General features: G+C 37.6%; 5 protein-coding genes and 1 long non-coding RNA gene across 10 annotated transcripts; 3 read left to right on the top strand and 3 right to left on the bottom strand.

Moving 5' to 3' along the window:
• Positions 1-139: 139 nt before the first annotated feature.
• LOC111810746 (plastidial pyruvate kinase 1, chloroplastic) lies at positions 140-4,399 on the bottom strand. Its single transcript, XM_023697515.2, has 7 exons — positions 3,642-4,399; positions 3,434-3,521; positions 3,120-3,310; positions 2,156-2,274; positions 1,656-1,899; positions 1,313-1,547; positions 140-666 (listed from the first exon to the last, which is right to left on the bottom strand). Exons 1-7 carry the CDS (start codon positions 4,179-4,181, stop codon positions 338-340), a joined length of 1,746 nt encoding a protein of 581 aa, XP_023553283.2. The 5' UTR covers positions 4,182-4,399; the 3' UTR covers positions 140-337.
• A 709-nt stretch (positions 4,400-5,108) lies between these two features.
• On the bottom strand, positions 5,109-9,452 carry LOC111809647 (uncharacterized). 2 transcript variants are annotated; one of them, XM_023696021.2, is made up of 3 exons: positions 8,866-9,452; positions 5,694-8,488; positions 5,109-5,496 (listed from the first exon to the last, which is right to left on the bottom strand). In XM_023696021.2, the coding sequence occupies exons 1-3, from the start codon at positions 9,050-9,052 to the stop codon at positions 5,422-5,424; spliced, it is 3,057 nt and encodes a 1,018-aa protein (XP_023551789.2). In that variant the 5' UTR covers positions 9,053-9,452; the 3' UTR covers positions 5,109-5,421. The 2 variants fall into 2 exon arrangements, with proteins under 2 accessions (XP_023551789.2, XP_023551790.2); XM_023696022.2 differs by having other exon boundaries at positions 5,694-8,482.
• LOC147789378 (uncharacterized) lies at positions 7,923-8,873 on the top strand. The gene is made up of 3 exons (XR_015411714.1): positions 7,923-8,060; positions 8,138-8,382; positions 8,462-8,873. It is a non-coding gene; the product is annotated as an uncharacterized LOC147789378 (long non-coding RNA).
• An 862-nt stretch (positions 9,453-10,314) lies between the features above and the next one.
• On the top strand, positions 10,315-17,873 carry LOC111809797 (aspartate--tRNA ligase, chloroplastic/mitochondrial). Of its 2 annotated transcripts, none has more exons than XM_023696226.2 (16): positions 10,315-10,798; positions 10,892-11,035; positions 12,111-12,220; positions 12,371-12,482; positions 12,640-12,711; positions 13,279-13,370; positions 13,646-13,766; positions 14,029-14,151; positions 14,687-14,882; positions 14,977-15,164; positions 15,251-15,322; positions 15,417-15,515; positions 15,741-15,821; positions 15,976-16,033; positions 17,090-17,271; positions 17,613-17,873. In XM_023696226.2, the coding sequence occupies exons 1-15, from the start codon at positions 10,445-10,447 to the stop codon at positions 17,257-17,259; spliced, it is 1,992 nt and encodes a 663-aa protein (XP_023551994.2). In that variant the 5' UTR covers positions 10,315-10,444; the 3' UTR covers positions 17,260-17,271; positions 17,613-17,873. The 2 variants fall into 2 exon arrangements, with proteins under 2 accessions (XP_023551994.2, XP_023551993.2); XM_023696225.2 differs by having other exon boundaries at positions 10,316-10,798; positions 17,609-17,873.
• Positions 17,874-20,375: 2,502 nt separating this feature from the next.
• Positions 20,376-22,076, top strand: LOC111810646 (uncharacterized). Its single transcript, XM_023697387.2, has 2 exons — positions 20,376-21,085; positions 21,231-22,076. Exons 1-2 carry the CDS (start codon positions 20,451-20,453, stop codon positions 21,925-21,927), a joined length of 1,332 nt encoding a protein of 443 aa, XP_023553155.2. The 5' UTR covers positions 20,376-20,450; the 3' UTR covers positions 21,928-22,076.
• LOC111810437 (myb-like protein X) lies at positions 22,003-25,841 on the bottom strand. Of its 3 annotated transcripts, none has more exons than XM_023697142.2 (2): positions 25,549-25,841; positions 22,003-24,239 (listed from the first exon to the last, which is right to left on the bottom strand). In XM_023697142.2, the coding sequence occupies exon 2, from the start codon at positions 24,143-24,145 to the stop codon at positions 22,577-22,579; it is 1,569 nt and encodes a 522-aa protein (XP_023552910.2). In that variant the 5' UTR covers positions 24,146-24,239; positions 25,549-25,841; the 3' UTR covers positions 22,003-22,576. The 3 variants fall into 3 exon arrangements, with proteins under 3 accessions (XP_023552910.2, XP_023552911.2, XP_023552909.2); XM_023697143.2 differs by having other exon boundaries at positions 22,003-24,183; XM_023697141.2 differs by having other exon boundaries at positions 22,003-24,187; positions 25,549-25,840.
• Positions 25,842-27,209: the final 1,368 nt, after the last annotated feature.

Here is a 27,209-nt window from a genome sequence, read left to right as displayed (position 1 = left end):
AGGACAGTAGCAATCAGCCTTTACAGGAGCTTGAATACGACTACTCAATCGATTAGCATAAACCAAGAGAAGATGATTTCTCCCGGTAACCTAGCTCGCTTGGTCCCTTGTTTCTACCAAATAAATCTAGAATACCCAATTTCAGTACAGTTATTCAAATGACCAAATATTAGCTACTAGTAGTACAAAACAACAAACGGCCTATCCAAGCTTCAAAGTAGTCTTTATAAACAGAGGGCCACAAATAATAAGTAGATAAATAACCTCCACATATGGTACATGCAATCATAAATCACTGAAGTTTCTTGGATTGGTTGGTTCTCTTCTTCTCTTTCTCCTACGCGATGGTTTTCAGCTGGATTGATTGGGACGCCATTGATGCAGCTCGAGCTGGAGAGATTTCAGAGACCACCAACACAGAGTCCCCCTGTTTCACCAACCCCTTTGATTTCACAAGCTCGATGCCCCTCCAGATGTTTGCTTCAATGTCTTCTGAGAGCTCAATGCGCAGAGGAAACACTCCCCATTGCAGATTCAAAGCCATTCTTGTGCTATCATCATCGGTTAATGCAAATATAGGCGGCCTTGGGCGGTTGCGGGATAGAAGAGATGCCATGTGTCCTTGCGTTGTGAGCACAAATATGGCGTCTACTGAAAGCCTGTTAGCTGCCAAAAACATGGAGATGTTTGTTTTGGTGGAAACGTGGGCCAAATGCAATTAGCAACACTCAAACAAAACAGTAGTTTTCGTTCAAAGGTAATTAATTTACTTCTTGACACCTAATTAAGTGCAAGGATCAGTTCTACAACAGCTTTATACCACAAAAACATGTAATAAACTTCAAAACTTAAACTTTTGTGCCTAATTAATTCTGTCAGCTCAGCGAACTTAATATGCTCTGACATATTAAATACAAAATTACATATATTTGACACTTTCTAAAGTTAATAAACTTAACAAACATACAACGGAAAGATTATGAATATATTAGTCACTCTTTAAAGTTCAAAGGCTTACTGGATACATAATTGAAAGTTTAAGAACTTTTAGACATTTTTTGAAAGACCCGCGACCAATAAACACAAACCTAAAAATTTAGGAACTAAACTTATAATTTAACTAAATATCTCTAACGGTCTTCCATACGAATGGTAAGTCTCACAGGTTCATTGACATTTAAAAGCTATTCTTGTGCTTGTAAAAATTACTCTTCATTTTTACAAAGGTTGAAGTAGAAATCTTTTAGAATTTAACCGACCATATATTCTCTAAAAAATGGTTGAATAAAAGCGAAAAACCAAACTGTTTTACCTAATTCAGCAGCAGAATTGCAAATTTCTTCTGCAATGCGATCCTGCAATGACACCCCAAGTTGATAGTGGGGAAGGAAATTTTCCCTATTTTCTTCGCGACTCCATAACTCCATTCGGCAGCTGGCCATCTGTAGAACCGAAAGCGCTTTCTGTCCATATGATCCTATGGCAGACTCCCCAGATAACATTAATGCATCAGCATACTGTCGGACAGCCTCCGAAACATCTGCAACCTATTCAACACCCCACCAAAATGGATCATCATTATAGTCTTCAACAATCATTTTGGAAATCGTTCCAAACATGCCTGAAATTAGAAACCGAAAATAAAATTTTCATACCTCAGCTCGTGTTGGTGTAGGATATTCAACCATCGACTCTAGAAGTTGAGAAGCTATGATCACTGGTTTGTTCAGTTCCCTACAAACACTAGTTATTTCCTCTTGGACTGCTGGTATCTGCTCCAGCGGAATTTCAACCCCAAGATCTCCTCGAGCTACCATGATTCCATCAGAGGCCTCTATAATTTCTTCCAGATTCTGAAGAGACTCCGAGCTTTCAATCTTAGCCAATACCCTTACGGATCTGTGCATGAAAACAGATTTTCCCCTTCATCACTAAATTCAGTTTTTAAATTACCCAAATTATCTGTTTCAGTAACAATATTTTGCCAGAAAATTTTCAAGGAAAAGAATGTCTCTATAATTGTAGCTGTGCTGATGAAAATTCTATTGAAAAGGACATGGGGATTTATCGTTCATGCATAGTAGTGGTAGTGATAGTGATAGTGATAGTGATAGTTCAACCCAATTCATGGTAAAAGTTGACTTCTTATGCTTACTTTGCTGATTTTGTTAATAGGTAGTTCTTTAGATGCTTGACAGGATCTGCACTGTTCACGAAGGAAAGGGCAATGAAGTCGACGCCTTCCGCAATGCCAAATTCAATGTCCGACCAATCCTGTAATACACCATGAAAAAACAGGGTTTAAACGAGATCCGGCATCATCCAAGAAGACATGACTAATTGAGTTCTTTTACTCATGTTTATGCATTAATATGAAAAGGCCAATCAATAAAATACATCATATTTTAAACTTTCAACTTCATTCTCTGTCTATAACCGTCCAAGCTCACCGTTAGCGGATATTGTTCACTTTGACCTGTTACGTATCATCGTCAGACTCACGGTTATAAAACGCGTCTACTAGGGAGACGTTTTCACACCCTTACAAGGAATACTTGGTTCCCCTCTCCAACCAATGTGGAATCTCAGAATCCACCCCTTCGGGCCAGCGTCCTTGTTGGCACACCACCAGACGTTTGGCTCTGATACCATTTGTAATAGCCCAAGTCCCCGCTAGTAGATATTGTCCACTTTGGCCCGTTAGGTATCGCCGTTAACCTCACAGTTTTAAAATGCGTGTACTAGGGAGAGGTTTCTACATCCTTATGAGGAATGTTTCGTTTCCTTCTCCAACTAATGTGGAATCTCACAATCCACTCCCATTAGCGATCCAACGTCTTTGTTAGCACATCACTCAGTGTCTGGCTCTAACACCCTTCGTAACAGCCCAAATCCACCGCTAGCAGATATTGTCCGCTTTAGCCTATTATATATCGTCATCAGATTCACGGTTTTAAAACGTATCTACTAGAAAAAGATTTTCACCCCTCATAAGGAATGTTTCGTTCCCATCCCATCACCGGCAAACGTCAGATCTCACACTAAAATCAACTCACATATTTCATCACAACTAAATTTCTCAGAATGAGTATTGATATGCAGCAGAGACACGTTCCTACCTTACTCGACAGCGTTGGAGACTCGTGATTTCTCACAACAACCCTCCCATCTCTCCAAAAGCTGCACTTTGCTCGAGGAAGAAACAAACCAGGGTCTGTGCACCTGCAGCTTAAATCATTCCCAATCTTTTCAATAACCTCAAAGGTTGCCATTCCTCCATCAATTACAACTGAATCACCCACTTGAATACCTGCCCAAACTCATACAAGAAAGCTCATCAACATCAAACTCATATTCTAAGTAACTTGTGGGATTCAAATATTTCTTCTAATCACAATCCAGAAGACGAAGAAACAAAAGATTCAAGACACACCTTCAGAGAAACCTTCATAGCTCGCTTGAACAGTGAATGGACGAGAGCCCTCAAATTTCTCAGCAGTAAACAACCAGATTGAACCATCCTGAACAATCATGGCCAGAAAATTTAGACTCGGTGTTCTTAGTTTACAGAAGAAAACAGTGAACATAGTATCATATTTCAGTTAAATAGCAGCAAAAAATAACAGAGACATAACATTTACCTCTACTTTTATGGAGGAAGGAGCTCCATGATCAACCACATGAATCTGACTCCCTTCAGTGTCGATCATCACCGAAATACAGAATCCTTTCCCCTCATTTAACTTCTTGATCTTCCTAATCACATCGCAATGCCACTCTCTCGAATTGTGGCACATATTCAATCTCGCAATGTTCATACCTTCCAATGCCAACTTCTCCAGATCCTCAATCGCACTACACGCAGGGCCAATAGTACATACAAGCTTCGTCTTCCTCATCCCTAAAAATCCTTTCTCCTTCAACTCCCTTTCCGCTACAATATCAAGCCCTAATGTCGCTTCTAAGCCCTCCAATCTTCTCAATCTCTCCGCATCCTCCAAATCCACTTGCATTACCGCCTTCACCCCATTTCCAACTCTCCCCGTCGTCCTCCTTCGATTGCACCAAACTGTTCGACCGAAAACCGGCATGCCAAAACCCGAACGCTTCACATCTAATACAGGATTTTTCGAAACAAAATTGCAACCAGCACGAATCATCATAGCATTTACCTCCGCCATTGACAAAGAGCAACAACAACAAAAAAAAAAAAAGCTCAGCAGCTATCTTCGTCGTTCTTCAGCAACAGGCCTTGGATAGCCTGCGAATAGTATTGTCCGCCGAGTTTGGACCAGCGGTAACGAACAATGGTGGATTTTACAAGAAAAGCAGAAGAAGAATATTCGGCTAGAAGATTTATCGCGTAAAACCCTAATATAGTTGTAAATCTTGAAGACTTTTGGCGCTCTGTTAGGTGCTGATCAATATTAATTAATTTAAACTTACCGGTCAACTAACTTTCCCGGCGTTTTGTCTGATTCTGCCACGTGGCGGCCGGCCACTGTTTCCTGCAGTTTTGTCTTATGCTGTAACCTTCTTGCCTTTTCTTTTCTTTTCTTTTTGAAATTTTTTGAATTTTCTAAAATGTTAAACATGTTTTTTTTATTTAATTTAAATTATAAATTTCGTCTTAATTTCATTTTAAATAATGGAATAATAATAATACCTTTATTTCTATTATTATTTTGCCACGCAACAATGTTTTCAAAATACAAAACGAGTAATAAAATAGTTTTTAAAATGTTTTATTTTTTATTTTTTAATTCAAATGCGTTTATTCAGAGGAAATAAATTAAAAAAATAAATGCAAAATTATAGATAAAAAATAATTATCAATAAAACATATATAGGGACTAGGGAGTGGACAAAGATGTACGGAAGGCATTATGCAAGACCCACCAATATAAATGCCTTTTGGATCTACCCAGTTGGTGGTAGACAGCTGTCTCCCCTTCTTTTATTACTCAACTAAAATTACTTTCCTGATTTGAATTACTCCACAATATAATTTGATGAGAACTACTTGAATGATTATAGCATGAAATTCTAAACACAAAAATTTCAAATGAATAAGCGCATGTTTGTTGTAACTCTCATTCTCCTCAATCGTCATAAACCGTGTAACTTAAAATTTTAAAATTAATATATAAATTAAATTTCCCTCTATCCAAATATATATGGTATCATCATGATTATTTCGTATAAAAAATGCAATAAAAAGTTGCTCTAATATGAAACGCATCGGCACAAAATACTCTCAAATTCCAGCAATTTGTTGTGCATTGCTTTCTAATTCTAACTACTATTGTCTTGCTTTCTCGGAGTTCTGCTCATAACATTTGACTCGAGGTTAAATGTATGCACAAAAACACTCCAAAAGTTTAACATATAAGCACTTTTTTTTTTCATTTAATACACGAATCAACTATTATTGTGTCGATTTCTAATCCTACTAGAGCGTCTGACAGGAGTCACAATCTCTTCATCTCCATTTTTCTGAAAAGAAAAAAAAAATGCCACGCTAATTAGAAACAAAAATTTTATTAGTTATTATTGTACTATTTAAATTTCAACCGTTATAAATATAGTTTCTATTTAAAAAATAAAATAAAGTAAAAACATTAAAATAATAATATAATTTAAATCACTGATTTAAGGGGAAAAAAGGAAAAAAAAAGTTTTGAGATACTCACATGCTTGATTGGGATCTTCTCATAAGTTGTGAAACGCCCATAAGATGGAGAAGCCGAAGAGGACACTGAGTAATCATCCAAAGAAGAAGAAGCCATGGATTCTCTTCGTGAATTCTCCATCCTAATCTTCCTCCTCCCATGGCTATGGCTCTGAACTTCACTCGATCTCGTCGCTGCTTCAGCGATGGATTCTCTTCTTGAATTCTCCCTCCTCACATGGCTATGGCTTTGAAACTCACTCGATCTTTTCGCTGCTTCTGTTTCTCCTTCTCTCACGCTGCTGTACTGGAAAAAACTACTCGTTTCAGAAGAGCAAAATTCTCCAGCCATATCATCTTCATCATCATCATCCAGTGCTTCTTCTTCTTCCTCTTCCACCATACTCTGGTTCGTCTTCTTATCTTTCAGCAATGGCTCCTCTTGCTGCTCTTCAGCAATGGCCGCCGTGGAGGATGTTGTTCGTCTTGAGCTTGATTTTCTTGCATAAATCAGTCCTGCAGGTGTAATAAGAAATAAACCTAGCAGTATTGCAGATATTATTGCAGCCGTGTTCTGTGTGAAATCACGAGAGATTCCGGTGGCTGTTCTGATGAGATCGACGATTTTGCCGCCATTTTCTTCTTCAACATCAGATTGATGTTCAGATGGAGGAGAAGAGACTGGACGTGACTGGTATTGAAATTCTGTGTTCGTTTCTTCCTGTGTTTCCCCTGTTGCTGCTGCCTTTTCAATTTCATCATGTAATTTAAAATCAGACGATGAAGAAGCTTTGAAATTCTCTACGGTTTTCTCTTGAACGTATTCTTCTTCAACGATTTCTAGTAATGATTCTTCAGAAGCCTCGTCATTCTCTTCTTCGCTGTCTTTTTGAAACGGTTCTTCTTCTACTTCTTCGTTCTGAGATTCTCTTTCAACAGTTTCGATTCCAATTTCTCTCACCTTCATGGCTTCGGTATCTTGTGCTTCTTCTTGCTGTTCTTGTCCCTCTATATTCTGACCTTCTCCCTCAATATGTTCAATGATTTCTTGTAATGATTCTTCAGAAGCCTCGTTATTCTCTTCTTCAATGTCTGCTGAATCATTGGTTATAGCCTCAATCTCTTGAAACGATTCTTCTTCTACTTCTTCATTGTGAGATTCTCTTTCAAAGGTTTCGATGCCAATTTCTCTCACCTTTATGGCTTCAACCTCTTGTGCATCTTCTTCTTGTTCTTGTCCCTCTTTATTCTGACCTTCTCTGTCAATAGGCTCTTCAAAAGTATCAATTACTCTCTCCTTCATGGCTTCCATTGCATTCATCAAATTGTTTTCTTCTTCCCACACGTTCTGATGAGATAATACAAGACACTGTTCATCCTGATTGACATCCCCGTAGAAAAACTCAGTTTGGTTCAGATGTATCAATGGCGGCCCTCCTCTGAAGTTGAAAACCACATCAGAAATAAAAGAGATGGAATTCGCATGCCAAATCTCAAGTTTCCCAACCAACACATTGAAATTCGTTTTAGCAGACTCGAAAATCTCAGACTGATCCCCCATTGTTAACAAGGTTGATCTTTCGAAGATAGTTGGATCATGGACATTCACAACACAAATCGACAAGCAAGCAGTAAACAAAATCAAAAGCAGAGAACTGATCTTGAATATCCTAGACAACAGAGGCTTCGACGACTTTTTAACTTCCGTGGGGCCTTGTTCAGAAACATTAACCTCTTCTTCTTCTTTTTCTTCTTCTTTCATCTGCGATTCATTAGAAGAAACTTCATCAGATTCCTTCTGTGGATCTTCACAGTCAGTCTCCTCCGAAGAGGAAAAGAGTTCCTCAAATCTACCATCTGGTCGATTGATTCTTCGGTTTGGGTTGTAATGGAGGAACTGTGGCCTTGGCGACAGATAATTAGTTTTAGGATCATAAGGAGTGATTATAGGTGCTATCATTGGAGAAGAAACTGGACTGATGTTAAAACTTGGGTCAAGATTAACAGAATCCACTTCTTCAGTTAAATTACTGTTAACCGAAGACTCTAAAGCGTTGTTCGAGACAGCTTCGAAATCAGAAAATCTCATAATCTTTGAAGCTTCGGGAGTTACAGCTGCAATGTCGGAATCTGAAATCGGACCGATTTCAGGCTCTGCGATGGCCTCAACAGCCACTGTTACAGCTTCTGGGTTCGGATCGTGTCCATGTCGGTATGTGGATTCCGAATCGTCACAGAAATCAGAAATAACCTCAAAACCACCGAATGTCACAGTTTTAGAAGATTTGGAAGATCCTTCTGCAATGGCAGATTTAGTAATCGGAACAATTCCAGACTTCGAATCGGTTACAGCTGCCATTGTTACCAACTCCGGGTTCAAATCATATCGGTAAGTCGATTCTGAATCCTCGTACGAACCAGAAATGACCTCAACACCACCGAATCTCACTGTTTTTGTTGATTTAGGATTTGAAATCAGAGGCATTGGAGGATTCGTATCGGATTCGAGTGCCATTGATGCCTCAGGAGTTGGATTCACCGAGTTGAGTGAAGAGCTTTTCATGCCGGAAAATGAAAGAGACGACCGAACTGGCTCGTTCCGATCGCCCAGAATCTTCTTCTTCGGAGAGACGGCAATCTTGGAGGCGGCGGAAATTGTAGACGACATGAAATTCTTCATCGATTTTCCGACCGTCGGCGAACGGACTCGGGTGAGTTTCGGACTCTGATCTTTCCCATTTTCTTTATCCTCATTGTCTCGAGAAGTAAATAAAATTTCTCTGCTCACAGAATTCCTTTGTGGCGGATAATCTGCAACTTTGATTCAAAGAAACAAATAAGAACAAAGATCACAGAAACGTTGGAGATGGAAATCATCATGTTTAGAAGAACAAAGAAAGGAACGGATTATATCGATGGAAGAATCGAAATGGCTATGCTAGTGAGCATCAGAGATTCTTTGATTCTGTAACCCTAACCCTAACAAATTTTCTCATCCAATTTCTCGGCAACCCAAACAAATTTCCAGTTCTAAAGGAAGAAACCAAGCAAGGAGAGAGCAAAATCAGAGCAAAATCAGAGCAAAACATAAAGGAAAAGCAGATATTCTAAGCCACTTTCTCAGCAACCAAACAGAATTAAACCACTCTAAGATCACAGGAAAGAAACTAAGCATGAAGAAAACTCAAACAAACCGGAGGGACTATTCGCCGGAGTGATCGGATTCAAGCTTTTCAAACTGGTGGCGATCGACGGCTTCGAAAACGGATTACTGGAGAAGCTCCGGTAGACAGGGTTGCCGATTTCGGAATTTCTCGAAATAGGGCTTGTTCTTCCGGTCACCATCGACGGTGAAGACGATCTGTTAGACGGCAGCGCCATTAAAATGGATTTGGGTGAAGATTTCAGATATAAAGGAAAAGAGAAATTTGAGAGATTCAAATTGGATCAGAAATGAAAATGTCGGCGAAAATATTTAAGGGGGGAGAGGGGGGGTTTTGGTGAAGATGATTCCTTAGCTTCTTGGTTAGTAACGGCTAGTTTTCAAATTTAATGAAGGGATCTTCTGGAATTTCAAAAATAGAGGGTTTTGTATTGGACCGTTGGAGTTGCGAAGAATAGGTAAGCAAGCGTGCGAATTTGGGAAGGAATAGAAGCGTTTATAGCCGTTGGATCGATATCTACGGATTGAGTAGATCCATGCATGTAGCCGTTGACAGAATTTTCCTTCCGCCCATGTTTTTTTTTTATAAATAATTTCCCTTCCATGATCATAATTTATTTCAAAAGAAAAAAGATAATTAATTAATATACTATTATAGTTGATATACTTTTTATAAATATTATCATTAATTATTTTAAGTTTAATTATACAACAATAATAATTTCAATGCCCGAAAATAATAGTGAATATGTCATTAAAAAAAATGCATAAAGCAATGATAATATATATTTTTAGTGAGTTTTTTGCGATTTTGTTTTTTATTTTATTTTATTTGTTGTTAGCAAATTTAGCTTAAACGAGGTAAGCTTATGTTCGAAATTTAATTTAACAATGTTAAGCATATTGTTAAAAGACACAAATAATTTTGAATACACGTGACTTCATATTGTTGACGCTAAACCTACAAATGTGCATTACATTAAAAAATCGTTTAAAATTCTCCCACCAGAATTACCCGTCATTACCAATAAGAATGGTACTTATGTTAAATTACAATTTTAATTTTATAATTTAAAAAAATATCTTTATATTTTAAAAAAATATTATTTCATTTTTATGATTTCATAAATAGATTATTTATCTAGAGATTTATTTAAAAATATTAAGATAAATTTTAATTCTCTAAATTATAGGATCAAATTTATTAATTTAATCTTATTTTGATCTCGTCCATTTTTAAATGTTTAAATTTAGTATTTATATTATCGATCAACATACGTAATTTCAATAAAATACATTTTTTATTAAATAGTTAAATAAAATAATAAATCAACTATACTATCTTAAAGGTTTGTTAATAGTATAAATATTAAAATATGAAAAGTATGAAACAAAGACAAAAATCATATTTAAACTTATATAACAATATATAAAAAATAAAAAATAAAAAATAAAAAAAAGCGCCAAATCCCTTTAATGTTTCATTTCATCCACACGCAGTCTTCTTCACCGCGACCTTCCTCCCTCCATTTTTAGAATCCTTAAACCCTGCACAGCTCCGTTCACCGCCTCCACCAATCTTCCATTACATCACCTTACAACCCTCCGCCATGTCCCGTTCTCTCCTCCGAGCTTTTCCTTTCTCCACTCTTCGCCCCAAGCCTCCTCAATTTCTCCCCATCTTCCACCACATTTCCCATCTCCGCCTTGCCAAATCCATTTCCAGAACTCGGAGATCGGTTTCCTCATTGTCAGCTTCCGCCGCCGAAACGTTCGTTCCCAGTTCGAATTCTCAGTTGCCTTTTAAAGACTCTCTTCAGTGGATCAATCGTACTGCGCTCTGCGGTGAATTGTCGGTTGACGATGTTGGGAAACGGGTTCGGCTGTGTGGTTGGGTCGCCCTGCATAGGGTTCACGGTGGTCTAACGTTTCTCAATCTTCGAGACCACAGTGGTATTGTTCAGGTGCTTATTTTTATGTGTTTTTGTTGCTTCTGTTTGAGTTCTTGGGACTGGCAAGTTCTATTGTTGTGAATTGGTTTTTACTGCTTGAATTAGGTGACTACGCTCCCCAACGAGTTTCCAGATGCTCATTCGACTATTAATGACTTGCGGCTTGAGTATGTTGTTGCTGTAGAAGGCACTGTACGGTCTCGGCCTGGCGATTCAGTTAATGTAAATATGAAAACAGGCTTGATAGAGGTATGTAAGAACTTTGATTTTATTTTACTGTTCATGTAGCCTGGCATTGGATTGGAAATGTTTTCAGTTTTCTCGCTCGTTGAATTATGCTCATGCCTGCCCTCCACGGTCCCCATGGCCATCTCCGAATGAACAAGAATTTTAAGCTAGATTTTGAATTTTCAAGTATTAATCTCAGGCTTGAACCTAGTATGTTGGAGGAATTTCCGAACATCCCAAGCCTTTGCAAAATAAATTCATTCATTCTTGCTAAGAAACAATTCTGAGAGTTACTGGTCACGGTTGTTAAAGATAGATTAGTCGAAGTGTTTAGTTATTTTGGGTTTCCTGGAGTCGCCACATAAATGCTGCTAGCATGGAACACTTGTTTTGGTAGCATGGTATATTTATCTCAACTTGAAGGCAAGCATTCTAAGGTTGTAGCCATTAAAGCACCCTTTTTAAAGGGGAAACTTCAGAATTTTTGAAGGAAGGGATAGAGATCGGGTTTGTGGGATTTAGTTTTATGTTGTGAAAGGAACAAGCGAATTTTCAATGATAAGTCATCTCATTTTGATAGTTTTATGGAAATCGTTCTTTGTCACGCTCTTTATTGGTGTGAATCCTCACATCTCTTTAAGGATTAAAGTCTTTCTACTTCACTCACTTGTTGGAAATCTTTTTTGTATCCACCAGGAGCGAGCCCTTTTGTACATTTCATTCATCAATGAAATCAACATCACTTTACTCCTAAAAAAAGATGGGATTTAGTTGACTTTGTGGGCACTTCATGGATTATTCTCACTATTTCGTTTGTATTTATAATGATTTTGAATCAATTCCCATTGGAGTGACTTTTTACAAGTTCCCATGGTGTTTCTCTTCTTGTAACTTCTCAACCATTGGATGAAAAGTAATGTTTTTCACAAAATAAAAAGAGATAATGGGTTGAAGGGTAGTTGCTGTCGGTTGAAATAGTATGGAGTTTGGACCTTTTTCTTCGCTATCTTAGATCTTTTCTTCTAGAACAATCTAATTAACAATCATTTTGCTTATTCAGTTATTATGATGGTGTTAATTTCGCGATATATTCCAGGTTGCTGCAGTGCATGTTCAAATATTAAATCCTGTTGGATCAAAGTTGCCCTTTTTAGTTACAACTGCTGATGATGCAAAGGATTATGCTAAAGAGGAAATTCGACTGAGGTAGTTATTTGATATACTATCATTTCTGGCCCTGGCCTGGGCCCATATTTTATCTAAACTACTCATGGACTAGAGGTGATCACATATTTTTGTTTTTTCTTAGTGAACGCAAAATTATGTTTTAGATTAAAACGAGCTGAGCATTTATAGGTACCGGTACCTTGATCTACGAAGGAAGCAAATGAATTTTAACATAATGCTCCGGCATAAAGTGGTGAAGCTCATGCGTAGATATTTAGAGGATGTACATGGTTTTGTGGAGGTACAGCTCTGTTTATAATTTTTAACATTTTTGGCCTTTTTGATGTTTTCTTGAATAATTCTCTGCATTAGAATTTCACATTGTACTATAAGGATGGTTAGAAATTGACTTTTTATAGCCATACTTCAATTCTGAACTTTTGATGGTTATAAGGTAGATTGAGACGCCAATCCTTTCTAGATCTACTCCAGAAGGTGCTCGGGATTATCTAGTGCCGTCTAGAGTTCAGGTAGCCTATATTGACTCAACTTCTTATTGATTCTGATTGCTCTCGAGGCGGGTTGTTTTGGTAACTAGTATTTTTCAATCCAAAAACTTAAAATAATTTTCTTGAGAAATCTGAATGTGATGCCATTTTCAGTTTCTAGCTATGTTCTTTATTGCTTTTTTATTTGGGTAGTTGGTATACCTTGTTAATTCATATCACAGTAAGTGGTAAGTATCTTGTAGAGCATAATATTCATTCCCTTTTAAGACATTTCGTGCCAAAAGTTTATAAACGGAAATGGAGGTGTTAAGAAAGTGCAGTTAGGTCCACATTTTTTATGTTTTTCTGTATTCGCAGAATGCCTATTCTTTGAGGTGGTGAAGTTTTCATGTAACTAATTACCTTTTCCTCAAAAAAAAAAAAAAAACATAATTGTTGTTTCCCGACAAAGAAGATAACAAATATAACATAATTTTGTTTTTCATACAAAACGTACATCATAGTTGTGTTTCTTTACCTTTGTTTGTTATACGATCGTGTTTTTTCATGGCTTGCAGGTCTGATTCAGTTTAAATGTGTATTTTAAAGCCAGGAACATTTTTTGCTTTGCCTCAAAGTCCACAGCTGTTTAAGCAAATGTTGATGGTGTCTGGTTTTGATAAATACTATCAAATAGCAAGGTACTAACGTTTGTATCATCAAGCACCATTTCCATCATGCTTATCGTCTCATTTTGTGTTGATTTATTCTCTTTTCTTTCCAAAAGAAATTATATATATATATATTGGAAAATTTGCATATAGATTTAGTGACAAGTAGTATGATTGTTTTCATCAAAATTAGGAGCTAAGTTCTTTCTGCTTTTCCCTTTTGAGTTGTGAGAATCAGATGGCTGTTTTAAGTATGTAACAGACATCATATTTTGACCTTCAGTTTCATATCCCTTTCTTTGTAGGTGTTTCCGAGATGAAGATCTAAGAGCTGACCGACAACCTGAGTTTACACAACTTGATATGGAATTAGCATTTACAACTTTGGAAGACATGCTGAAACTCAACGAAGATTTGATTAGAAAGGTAGACTTTGATGATTAGAATTGACTTGATGATTGAATGTTAGAATGCTTGTATCCATTATTATAGGAAGACACTGTTAAAATATTTTAAAAGAGGCAGAGGTAATTGCCACAAACTTTTGCTCTTACCACCAAACTTGTAATAACTTATGTCTGTAAGAGGTAGTAACTACATCCAAGAAGAGGAGAAAAGTTCAAAGGTGTTCATCTTTTGCCCTCCTATTTTTTGGCTTCTGATGGTAAAGAAAAAATTATATTTGTAGGTTTTTTGGGAAGTAAAAGGTGTTCAGCTGCCAAATCCTTTCCCGAAGCTTACCTATTCTGAAGCGATGAGTCGATATGGATCAGATAGGCCAGATACAAGATTTGATCTTCAATTGAAAGATGTAAACTTCTCTCCTTTTCTACTTCTGGATCTAATTCTGACTTTCAAGATTAAGTTTTCAAATGAAGTTGTTTTTTTATTGTGTAACGTATGTCTTGAACCAATGACTGTGCATTGGAAGATGAAACCTTCTGGCTTTTGTTGTGCCTTAAAAGCAGTTTCCTATTGGTCCGACTTGTCAAATTTTTTATTATTGCATTACTTTGGAGAATATTCAGTACTTTTTTATCTGTTGAATCTCTTATCTTCTTTGCCGTTTTCTTCTTGTTTCATTGTTCATACAAATCTGAATGACTTTAGGATTTTTTAACATCTTCATTCAATTAATTCTAATCGGATTGGCCTTTTCATAATATGGCTTTTTGGGTACTGTTTTTGGCATTTGGGCAGATTTGATTGGAAAAACTTTCATCATTCAACTGAACCACGTTGAGGCCTGAATCCATGAATTAAAAATTAAAAGAGTTTTAGTCATTTGTATGAATTAAAGATTCCTTTGAATTAGCTAGTAATAGATTTTCTCTTTGGAGCTGCAGGTGTCTGATGTTTTTGCAGATTCTTCATTTAAGGTTTTTGCAGACGCCTTGTCTAATGGCGGAATCATCAAAGTCCTGTGTGTGCCCTCCGGTGCTAAAAGGTATTCAAACACAGCTCTTAAAAAGGGTGACATTTATTCGGAGGCGATCAAATCTGGTGCCAAAGGATTACCTTTTTTGAAAATTTTAGACGATGGTACTATTTCTTTTCTCTTCAAGATTTCCAATATGCCTAAAATGTCGATTTTTGAGATCGAGTCTGGGTCTCGTTCTTTGGGGAAATCTTTCAGGTGGCATTGAAGGGATTCCTTCCCTAGTATCAAGTTTGGATCCTGCAGGTAGAGAGGAGTTTCTAAGTAGATGCTCTGCTGGACCTGGTGATCTAGTCTTGGTTGCCGTGGGCCATCAAGTATCGGTTAATAAAACTCTCGATAGGCTTAGACTATATGTAGCTAATGAGCTGGGCTTGGTCGACCATGTAAGTTTGTGCCTAAAATATTTTGATTAGTTTTATGCTAAATGTTACTTTCCATTCTCACTTATTTATCGTTTCTGTCCATTTAGTCTAGGCATTCAATTTTGTGGGTTACTGATTTCCCAATGTTTGAATGGAACGATCTCGAGCAACGACTTGAGGTTCGACTCGTATACCTACAATGTATCTTGTGTAGCCTCACATTTTTGCGCTAGTTCGGCTCATATACCTACAATGCAATTTTCTCTTTGGCAGGCTTTGCACCACCCTTTTACAGCTCCAAACCCTGAAGACATCGATGATTTACCCTCAGCTCGTGCCTTAGCATATGATATGGTTTACAATGGAGTAGAGGTAGCTACTATTACCCAGATTTTTTTAATTAAAAAACATGAGTATTCAAGCTTCCACTGGAATGGAAACATAAAATGGTCAAAATAAAAATAAAAAAACAAAAGGAGTCTATCTCTACTACAGCTTACTCTACTCTCAAAATTAGTACACTCTTCTCGAGTCGTACCCCAAAAAACGTGCTCTCTTCTCGAGTTAAAATTGTGTTCATTGCTTTTGTTGCTGTAGATTGGTGGAGGGAGTTTGAGAATTCACAAACGTGAAGTTCAAGAGAAGGTTCTGGAGATTGTGGGAATCTCTCATGAACAGGTAAAAGCTTAAAAGGGTTTCATGGTTCATTAATTTGGTTTGGTCCCATTAATTTATGAGGCCGAACTGATTGGTTTGGTTCAGCTGGTCCAGAGAAGATATTATCATCTCCTTCAATATTATTAGTTTTTCTTGTTCTTTTCTGGCTTGGCAGGCAGAAGCGAAGTTCGGTTATTTATTGGAGGCACTAGACATGGGTGCACCCCCTCATGGTATTAACCATTAAAGCTTTCTTCCAGTGCCTAAAACTTTAAGTCATCCTTATTGTTTAAATGCATTTCAATCATGCTAGTACTAATAATATATTGAAATTTTTAATATTGGGTTGCCTATTTTGATACTAAATCTGGTTCTTTACTTATTTTTATAAGTTCTTTTAGGGGAGACTTGAAAAACTTTCTTAGGTTTTTTTAATTTTTGCATCTGATCTGACTTATGAGAGAATAAGATGAGGAAAGAGCTTTCTATTCAAGTGATTATGGAGAGTTTCTACTTAGTGTTTATGTTAGATTTATAGATTATTTGTCCGATTACGAAGTAGTTTACAATATTTATTCAACCTCTAGGAGACTAGGATTGGAAAATCAGCCAGGGGTGGGCCTTTCAGTAGGGCTTGAAATGACCATAGATATCTTTGAAGGCCCCATGTGGAAGATTTAATGATCTAAATTGTTTGTTTGTCTTCCGAATTTGGTTTCGGGTGAAGCTTCCTCGAAAATTAGTGTAACAACCTAAGTCTAAGTCCACTGTTAGTAGATATTGTCCGCTTTAGCCCGGTATGCATTTTCTATGGAGAGGGTCTAGCCCTACTCCGACTGGTGCTTCGCACCATCCAGTGACCGACTCTGATACCATTTGATATTGTCCTATTTGGGCTTTCCGTTTTGGGTTTTCCCTCAAGGTTTTTAAAACGCATCTACTGGGAGAGGTTTTCAAATCTTTATAAAGAATGTTTCGTTTACCTCTCCAACCGATGCGGGATCTCTCAATTAGTGGGTGGTGAGCATAATACAAAGTGGGTCCTCAAATACTTGGTTACCAAAAGAAAGAACGAAACAGAAAAAGGAAGTGCAATATGAATATCGGTGCGGGAGTGGACCGACTAAATAGATGAACGGTGTATTCTATTCGGGATAATAATCGGTGCGTTTATCTCTACTAAGCTAGGCTCATATTGACTTCTATTTCATATACATGACTAGTGGTCCTCATACCCATTAATAATATGTCTATTTCTTTTGTTTTAACCTTTTTTCCCCTTGGTGCAGGGGGCATTGCTTATGGGTTGGACAGATTAGTCATGTTATTGGCAGAGGCAAATTCCATTAGGGATTTCATAGCTTTCCCAAAGACAACAACAGCACAATGTGCCCTCACAAAAGCTCCTTCAGAAGTAGATCCCCAACAACTCAAGGATTTATCATATCAGAACCAATAAGTTTACATTCAGGTGCTCGTCCAGTTTGGTTCGGTTCAACTTTTAAATTCTATATTCACCTCACTCGCCCGTAATTTTTCGACTCAATGGCCTTGCATATTTTGAATCCGTGTTAGGATGTGATGAACAATAAACACAAAATTTTTATAAGTTAACAAAGTTGATCAAATCCCGTTAACAGGATCGGAGTTCTTCTAGTTAAAACGTCGAACATGTTGACCTAATTTAGTGATGGGCGTTTTAGTTTGATGTCATATACAGCATATAGGTATAGTGTGCTGTGTTTGGCTGTTCCTTAATGTCTTTTAATTTGGTTGGGCCGTTTTTGGTGCTTGTGGTTTTGGTGCAGACAGGCGATTATCGGTTGTCAAGCAAAAGGTAGAAGCATGTGGATAAGAAGATGGGTGTGCAGATTGCTTGGATTCTCTTACCATAAAAAGGTAATCAATAAAGAGAAATATTGGGGAATTAATTGTCTTGTCAGGATTTTTTTTAATTATTTATTAACTAATAAATTACTAACGATACTATGATTTTCATTGCATTTAATTCCTCTTAAATCACTCTTCTTTTGTTCATTAATCTTTAAATTAAATTTGTTAAATTTTCAGTGATATTATAAGGTTTTATGAACATTATGAACGTGTGTATATATATATATATATATATATATATATATATATATATATTCTAAAGTAGGTCAAATTTAGAAAATAATTAGATTAAATTACAAGTTTAGTCATTGAAAGTTTTAAATTTTAGAGTGTATGATAAGTTTCTAAACTTTCAATTTTATGTCTAATATGTCGTTAAATTTTCTTTTTTGTATCTAATAAGTTATGAACGAATTTAAAATGTTTATGAATTAATTGATCTATTTATATAAAATTTAAATTTTATGTTTAATAGAATTCTAAAATGTCAATTTGGTAGCTAGATTAGTAAATTTAAAAAAAATTTAAAATTTAGAAATTAAATTTGTAATTTTGAAACTTTAAATATTAAATATACAAAAATTCTATTTAAAAGATTAAATTATTAATTTAACAAAATAATTAAGTCCAAACATTAATAAAATATATGGGTCTCGTGAGTCATTTGTAGGTTTGAATTTGATGTAATATTCTACATAAAAAATAATTTGAGTTTTTATATTTTATGGGTTCTAAATATTTTGTTAAAAAAATTAGAAAAAAGAAAAATAAAGGATTAACACCAAAATAAAAATTGAAAGCTATTTCTAAAATTATTTTAGAAAATACCAACAAAAAGAAACCAAAGCAGTAAAAGTAGTAGTAAATGATTTACAATTATTGTAATTCAAAAAAAGGAAAAAAATAAAATATTTAAAACATTATTTATTTATTTATTATTATTTTTTATTGGAGCTGATCTGACAGCTTGAGCTGTGCAAAAATAGTGTCGTACAAAAATAAATAAATAAATTAATTAATTCTGGAGGTGTCGTTCTGATCCTTAACGCAATCAGCGGGAGGGGCACTCAGAAGAACAGAACTTGCGACTTCAGAAAACGACACAGCACATCCCCAGCCGACATGTCGACCTGAGTTGGGTGTCAGAGATCAAACCCACCTTGAAGTGGGTCCCAGATACGTTGGATACTGACATGTGTGGGCCCCTTCCATACGTGGCAATAGTGAAAACGACAACATTTCTTGGTCGGATATGACGTGGTCGTATGGCAGCGTACGTGCGGAAGTCTTTAGCTAATGCCTTTTCCAGCTCATTTTCTTTTTAATTAATTAATCTTTTTATTATAAATGTAATGTATATTCATTTTGCTTTAGAATCTCCCACCATATATTTTCCTTATTCATCCTCAGCTGCCAGGTCAAATCGCCTGATTTCTTCCCTCTGTGAGCTTGCTCCCTTCTTCCGCCACGTGTCCAACCATTTATTTTTTAATCATTCTTTTATTAACATATTTAAATATATGGATATTAATTTTTTTTAATCCATAAAACGTAACCATCCTACTAATAATAATACATATTCAAAATAATCAGAATAAAAAAAAAATTAAAAATTAAAAATGAAATTTCATCAATCAAAGAATATATATATTTTATAAAGATAATTTTTTCATCAGCGTCATATCATTCAATTCAATTCACGTGAAAATTAATAGGGAGATGACCTTATTTGACGACATCCTCTTACCCATTGAGGCGGGCCTTCACCCATATTGGATTGAAACCGTTTGATTCTCTATGAGCTCTTTATGGAGCCTGAAAACGAGTTGCATTCCTTCGTTAATTACATACCTGATAAAAAACGTGAAGGCTTCTAATAATGTTATGTATACTCTTACCATCATGTTTGGCTCAAATGATCATCCATCTTAAGTCCGTGAAGCTACCCTCCATGATCTTTGTTTTTATGTACTAAAACAAGCCGAGATTAATAATCGCTAGATTAATCTAAACATTAAGAACAAAAACACCCTTTTTCATTAGAGAAATTTGAACAATTTTGTGCAACAAGTTGTCACATGTTATTGCTAAGATGATTGACATGGAGGAAATTTAGGCACTTTATAAGCAGCATTGCTTCTAGAAATCAGTCCTATTATTTTATTTGCTTTTAGCAACTAATATGTCAATAATTTTTTAAATAAAAAAATATATTACAAAATATAACCAAAAAAATTAATTAAAACATTACAACTCATAAAAGGAAGACCCACTAATATACAACCTTTTAAACTATTTTTTTACCATATGGATATTGTATTATAAAAAAATAAAAAAATAAAAAAAATAAAAAAATAAAAAGAAAAATATTTAGTCTTAATTAAATATTGAAGCTAGAAGAATTGGAAAAGAATAATTGACCCAATTTTCCAAATATGGAGACTATTAAGATCATATAATTTAACCATTTTCCTTAAATATTTATTTAAATAATATTTTTGGAAAGAAAAAAAAAAAAAAAAAAGGGGATTTTAGTGGGCTTGTGGGACCGGCCTCACAGTAGCTCTGCTGTATCCGAAAACAGCCAGCTATGGCTTCCAGCCTGTTTCATCTTCACATCCTCAATGCTCCCTTATTATCTTCAATCCCCTTCTTCTCTCTTCCCATTCACTTCTCGCCGGCGAACTCTCTCTGTTCCCTCTACCTTCTCTTTTTCTCCCGGCGTTCTCTGCCGGCACTGCCTAAATCGACTTCCTCATGGATCCCTGCCCCTTTCTTCGGGTTCTCGTCGGGAACTTAGCCCTCAAGTTTCCGGTCGCCGCCAAACCGTCCTTCTCCGGCGTGCATCCATCGAGTTCTCCGTGCTTTTGTAAAATTAAACTGAGCGATTTTCCGACGCAGTTCGCTACTGTTCCTCTCGTCGTCGACGGCGAAACTTCCGGCGTGAATAGTTCTTCTTCTGTACTCGCGGCCTGCTTCAGCCTCAATAAATCTCAGATTGAGAAGCTTGTTTCTAAGCGGAAAGATTTGTTAGTGAAGATTGAAGTCTACACCGGCCGTCTTGGTCCGGTTACTTGCGGCGGTGACCTCTTCGGAAGCTCCGCTAAGTTACTCGGCCGAATCGTTGTGCCGGTGACTGGTTCGAGTTTGTCAGAAACTAAACCGTGCGTGTTCCAGAACGGATGGACCGGAATCCGTGGAGGCACAAAAGGTTACTCATCGGCTCAATTGCACTTGACGGTTCGCGCTGAGCAGGACCCGAGATTCGTGTTTCGGTTCGACGGTGAACCGGAGTGCAGTCCTCAGGTTTTTCAGGTGCAAGGAAGTGTACAGCAACCGGTTTTTACTTGCAAATTCGGTTTTAGAAACGAGCGTGATTGGGATCGTTCAAGGTGCGTTCACGAATCTTTCGTGATCTTCTGTTTGTTTCCCGAGAAAATGCAAGAAACGTGCGAAGAAAATCGACGAACAGAGAGAGAAAATTATGTCGTTTGTTTTTCTGTTACTGAATCTCGATTCGCTAAATCTTAATTGCAGGTCGTCAATTACAGAGCAAAGTAGCACCTCGAGGAGTTGGTTACCGAAGATCGGATCCGAGAGGGACCAATCGGCGAAAGAACGAAAAGGATGGTCCATAACGATCCACGATCTTTCCGGATCGCCGGTCGCCGCCGCGTCCATGGTGACACCATTCGTACCGTCGCCAGGTTCGCACCGTGTAAGCCGGTCAAATCCCGGCGCCTGGCTAATTCTCCGCCCGGTCGACGGTAGCTGGCACCCGTGGGGCCGCCTCGAGGCATGGCGGGAGAGCGGCGGCTCAGATTCAATCGGCTACCGATTCGAGCTCCTCCCCGCGACCTCCGCCGCCGCTACGTTAGCGAACTCCACCATAAGCTCGAGCAGCGGCGGGAAGTTCACGATCGATAAGACCGGCAGCGCGTCGCCAGTGATCAGCCCTAACGGAAGCTTCGATCTCGGGTCTGGATCAGGATCCCGATCCGGATCCGGGGATTTCGGGTACTTGACGGCGTATCAGTACAAAGGATTTGTGATGTCGACGAAGGTGGAAGGGATGAAGAAGAAGAATAGGAAGGCAGAGGTGGAAGTGGCGGTACAGCACGTGACATGCACGGAGGACGCCGCGGTGTTTGTGGCGTTGGCGGCGGCGGTGGACCTGAGTATGGACGCCTGCAGGCTGTTCTCTCAGAAGCTAAGGAAGGAGCTGAGGCAATGAAAAGGCCTATTGTCGTTTCGCGTGAATGAGCTTGTCGTTTTGGAATTTCAGACATTTTTGAATTTTTATATAGTCATTTTATTTTTCAATAGTTGAGTTGTATTTTTTGTACAGAGGGAGAGATCAATAGATGCACGATTCTTATATTATATTATTTATTTATTTTTGTAATATTATAAAGCAAACCCATGAGAAGAATTGGAGGATTAAGAATCCTATGTTGGTGGTTGTACTGTATCACAAAAATAATCTATAAATCTCTATAATAATAGATATATAATATAGTTTCTAATCATACTATCAAAGTATTAAACTTTATATTATAAAATATAACATAAAGTCTAATGCTTTAAAATATTTAGAAACGTTTGAGAAACGTATTTACTTTGTTGCAAGATAAAAAATCTTAACGTCGTTTGATATGTAGCCATGGATCCTAAGGAAGTTGTAAAAAGAAACGTGTGAACTGAGACTCGAACATATCCACACTGGTCCAGTTCATCCATCGTGTACGTTCCAATTTCCATTCAAAATTTTAAAACGTTTCTACGAGCCACCCACGTGCACATCCCTTCGTCCTATGGCTCATCTTCTGAGTATAAATTATCAAATTCTCAATTACAAGACAAACACTCTGCAGCAATCCTCATTATGCTGCAGTCTCTTCACTATTGTCAATCTCGATGTCTGGAAGCGTATCTAGATCCACCCGTTCGGTTACATGGGAGTCGTTAGAATCAAAACGATCGTCTTGAACTGGGTCGTCAATGTGGTTTGTCGAGTTGGAGCTATCGTCGTTGGATTCACCATCGTCTTCCGACTTGTCGTTATGAGTAGCTTCACTATTCTCCTTGGGTATCATGGTCGGTAAGACATTCTCCGATTCGTTTGTTCTGTTGTCGTTCTTCGTTTTGGATGTCTCGTCGTCTGAAACAGTAAGATCTGGCTTACTCGTGATGTTTCGGGTCTCGCCTTCAACCTCATTTGGCTGAGATTCAGAAGTGCTGTTCTCCAAAACCTTGTCATTCATATCTGTGAGTATAGACTGAAGAGATGTTTCATTCTTAGCAGCCAAATTGTCTATGATTTCATTTTGAGTATGATTCAAATCAATTTCTGTTTCCTTCTGCTGAGAAGAATCTGCATTCTCTACATTACTTGTATCAGTAGTTGCAGAGGATGTATTATTGCTTGATTCAGGTTGATCATCGGATTGAGCGGTCGGGATTGAATCTTGAACTGAAACATCAGTAGGGAAGGACGTGTTTTTGCTGAGCTTCACATCACTGAAATTCTCGTTCGTTGAAGTTTCATTGTTAGCCGTTTTATCTACTTCCTCGGTTAACCGTGAACGAATCGCTTCGGTTTCATTTGATTCACTGTTCTGTTCTTTGTTATTCAGCTCTGCGTTCTCACTTGAACTTTCTAAACTCACGTCGTCTGTCGAGGTGGTAGAGTGGTCGTCATGGGCCACGGCACTAGATGCATCGTCCCCCTTGTAGTTTTCCTCCCGTGCCTCATGAGTGATCGGATCACCATTGTCGTTCTCCTGCTCATCAGAAGAATTCTCATCTCCTCCTGCCTCCTCATCACCGTCTTCTTTCAATCTCTCATCGTCCGCATTCTCACCTTCATGATCGGATTCATTATCGGACTTCTCTCGATTATTCTCATTCATATCGTCATCGCCACCTCCTCTCCCATCATCATCGGTCTCCTCTTCATCTTCATGCTTGCTTCCTTCATCCTCCTCATCGACTGACTCGTTTTTCAGTTCTTCACGTCCCTCTTCTACCTCATGCTTGCTTCCTTCATCCTCCTCATCGACTGACTCGTTTTTCAGTTCTTCACGTCCCTCTTCTATCTCATGCTTCGAGTCTTCCTCCTCATCGACTGCCTCGTTTTTCAGTTCTTCACGTCCCTCTTCAACCTCATGCTTTGAGTCTTCCTCCTCATCGTCCTCTTGCTTCGAGTCGGGATGAACTTCCTCAACATGTGGGTGAAGCTCTTTCCTTCCAAATTTCAAAACATCTCCTCCATCCCGAGTTCTTATCGTTATTTCATTATCTTTCTGGTCGAATCCTTTCTTCTTGTCATGGGAGCGCTTCACCTGATAAACTAACCAAAAGCAAACACCAACCAACAGAACAATCTGCAGAATATGCTTCACTTTGATGCCTTTCGACCTGCTGCTCCGACCCGGTAATTTCTTCAACATGATGAATTTCCCGAGTCGAAACCCTTATATTTTTACTTCTTTCTACAAAATAATCAAACGTCAGAAGCCTAGAAACATTCTTCTTTGAACAAGACTACACCAATAACAGAGGAGACAAAGAAAACAATGGAGTGTTGCTAATTACATATCCAAAGGAATCTGATTCTGATTTGGCCCCTGCAACTAAGCTCAACTGAAGTAAAAGAATATCAATTTTAACTTAAGAAATAAAGCAGAAAAGGAACACCAATTTTATAGCAAAGTCGTATTTCTTCCACGAAAAACGTCTCTTGCATCTCTTCAACTCCCCTTCGAAACGAGACACTCGACACACTTCAGACTCTTTTCTTCTTTTAGATTTCTCAATAATCGAAAAGACGAGCAGAGTATCTGTGAGATCCCACATTGGTTTGAGAGGGAAACGAAACATTTCTTATAAGAGTGTGAAAACCTCTCCCTAGCAAATGCGTTTTAAAATCGTCAGGCAATACATAATGGGCCAAAGCGGATGATATTTGTTAGCGGTGGGCTTGGGCTGTTACAAATGATATTAGAGCTAGACACCGGTGGTGTACCAGTGAGAACATTGGGCTCCCAAGGGGGTGAATTGTGAAATCCCACATCGATTGGAGAAGAGAACAAAAAAATTCTTTATAAAAGTGTGGAAACCTCTCCCTAGGAGACGCGCTTTAAAACTGTGAGACTGACAACGATATGTAATGAGCCAAAGTGGACAATATTTGCTAACGGTGGGCTTGAGCTGTGTCACAATAGGCAACCAAGCTTTCTACACGCTTTATAGCTAAGCCATTGCAGTCAAAACTGCAATCTAACCATCCAAACTAAAGACATTACTTCAACTGGAAAAGCAATTTTCGACCACCCCCCGCCCCGCCCAGCCCCGCCTCGCCCCGGCATCCAAGAAAACCATAGCCTTGCTTGCTCTTGGGTGCAAGCCAACGCCAAGGCTACAGTGCCAAGAGGCCAGAAACTTGTTGGATATTTACATCCCAGTAGGAAGACACAGAGTTTCAAAAGACATCTGAATTCACAACTTTCCAGTTTTACAGATTTTAGAGGCTATCACAATCATGAGAGACTAACAATTACAATATGTAAAGTGCTTAATAAATCCTTACAACCACAATCCAATCTCTAAAGAAAACTTAACAATAACTCCTACATAAACCCTAACCGAAGGAGATAAGCAAAACACCAAAATCAGCTCCACAATTCTTCCATCCACAAAGAAATGAAGCAAATAGAAGCAAAATTTAAAAATCTGAAACGAAATCAGTTCCAAGAAGAATCGAAAACTCGAAGGCTAAATAGTTCAGTAGGAAATTTGACGAGAACAGTAAAGCGTAAATAGTGAAGAACAGGGGGGCTGAAGCCAGAAGTACCTGGAAGAAGATGAATCAGAGCTAGCAATAATGGCGAGGAAGATGCGGCAATCAGAGCATCTTCACCGTTTCAACCATGGCGGGAGTTGGAGAGACTACGAAAGTTCGTGTAGTGGGAGAAGAACAGATCGGATTCAATACCAAGAAACTGCAATTTTCTTTAAAAAAATTTGAGGAAAAAGGATCAAATATTGTGAGGATGGAATTGCAATTTGCCTGACCTTGAAAAGCAAAACAACCGTGACCCATTACCCCATCCGCCATTAATTGGAGTTGTTGGCTGATTGAAGTAAGAAAAAAGATGCATGAAAATGGAAATGTTCTAATTTTTATTATTATTATTATTATTATTATTTTTTTTTTTTTTTTTTTGTGGAGTTTAATGAGAAGTAGGTATCCCATGTTCATGGATCTGTGTTGAGTGTTCAAATTTTCAATGCTAACTGATATTATTTTTTTTTGCACCAACTGGGATTTGTGAATGGTTGACTCGTCTCAATATTCATGCTCTATGAAGAGGATGGTTAGCTGTGTGATTTGGTTATATGTACATGAACCCGAGATTTGTATTTAAATATATTGGGTCTCGGACTTTGCAAATAATATCAAAGCCAGTTATAGTGTGGGAGTGAGGTCCCGCATCGATTGGAAAACGAAACCAAACATGTCTTATAAAGGGTGAAAACCTCTCCCAAGTAGACACGTGAGATTGACGATGATATGTAATGAACTAAAGGTCGACGATGATACGTAACAGACTAAAGCATACAATATCTACTAACAGTGACATCAAAAATGTGATATGTTTGAATACTTGTTTTGAGTTAGCGTAGCTTAGACCGGGCAAATAACCTCCTCAAGCTATATTGGGCTTATTGGGCTTATGGGACTTCTTATTGGGCTTATGGGACTTACTTAGTGGGCTAAGCCAATCGACCCACTTGGTTCCACTATTATCTAGCCGAGTTTCAATTATTTGTCGAATTTATTTCTATTATATGAATGAATTATTAAATATTATTTGGTTGTTTAGAGAGGAAATATTATTTGCCTTAGGTTTTGTTTTTAATTAAAATCATTAAATCAAAGCTTAGTTTGGAAGATACTCAAACTTTCTAACTCCTACACTAATTAATTACTCTTATTAAGCAATTAAATTACCATATACCTTTTCTTATTTATTTATTATTCTAGTTATACCCGACCCTTCAACAACCTTATATGTAACGCTCATGTCTACTCATTACCCATATCTTACATATGTCTCGTTTCCACTTCAGTGTACGCATTATATGATAACCCTCGCGTGGCCTAATGGGCGTCTCTTGAGTGTCGCTGCTTTGCTTGACTCGACATGCGGGTCACAGCCTAGTTTTTATAATATGGTTGTGACATTCTCTCCCACTTAAATTAGTCATCGTCCTCAATGACTATATATAATACTCGAGAGCTAACTCCAACTGTGCAACCGAAAAAACTATAAAATAAGAACAATAAAACCGAAATACTCGTAACAACGAAAGGAGGGAAGGAATCAATTAAAAACTTTAAAAAAGAAAGAAAAAAAGACAACACATCTTACAAGGATTCTAACAACCAGCATTTTTGTTTGCTTTTCTCTAAAGATATTCTTTCTTAACAAAAACTTGTTTTCTTAGGCT

Source organism: Cucurbita pepo, chromosome 14 (genome assembly GCF_057944985.1).
Source record: "Cucurbita pepo subsp. pepo isolate OVF chromosome 14, ASM5794498v1, whole genome shotgun sequence".
Taxonomy (NCBI): Eukaryota; Viridiplantae; Streptophyta; class Magnoliopsida; order Cucurbitales; family Cucurbitaceae; genus Cucurbita; species Cucurbita pepo.
This window is presented reverse-complemented; position numbering and strand designations above follow the sequence as displayed.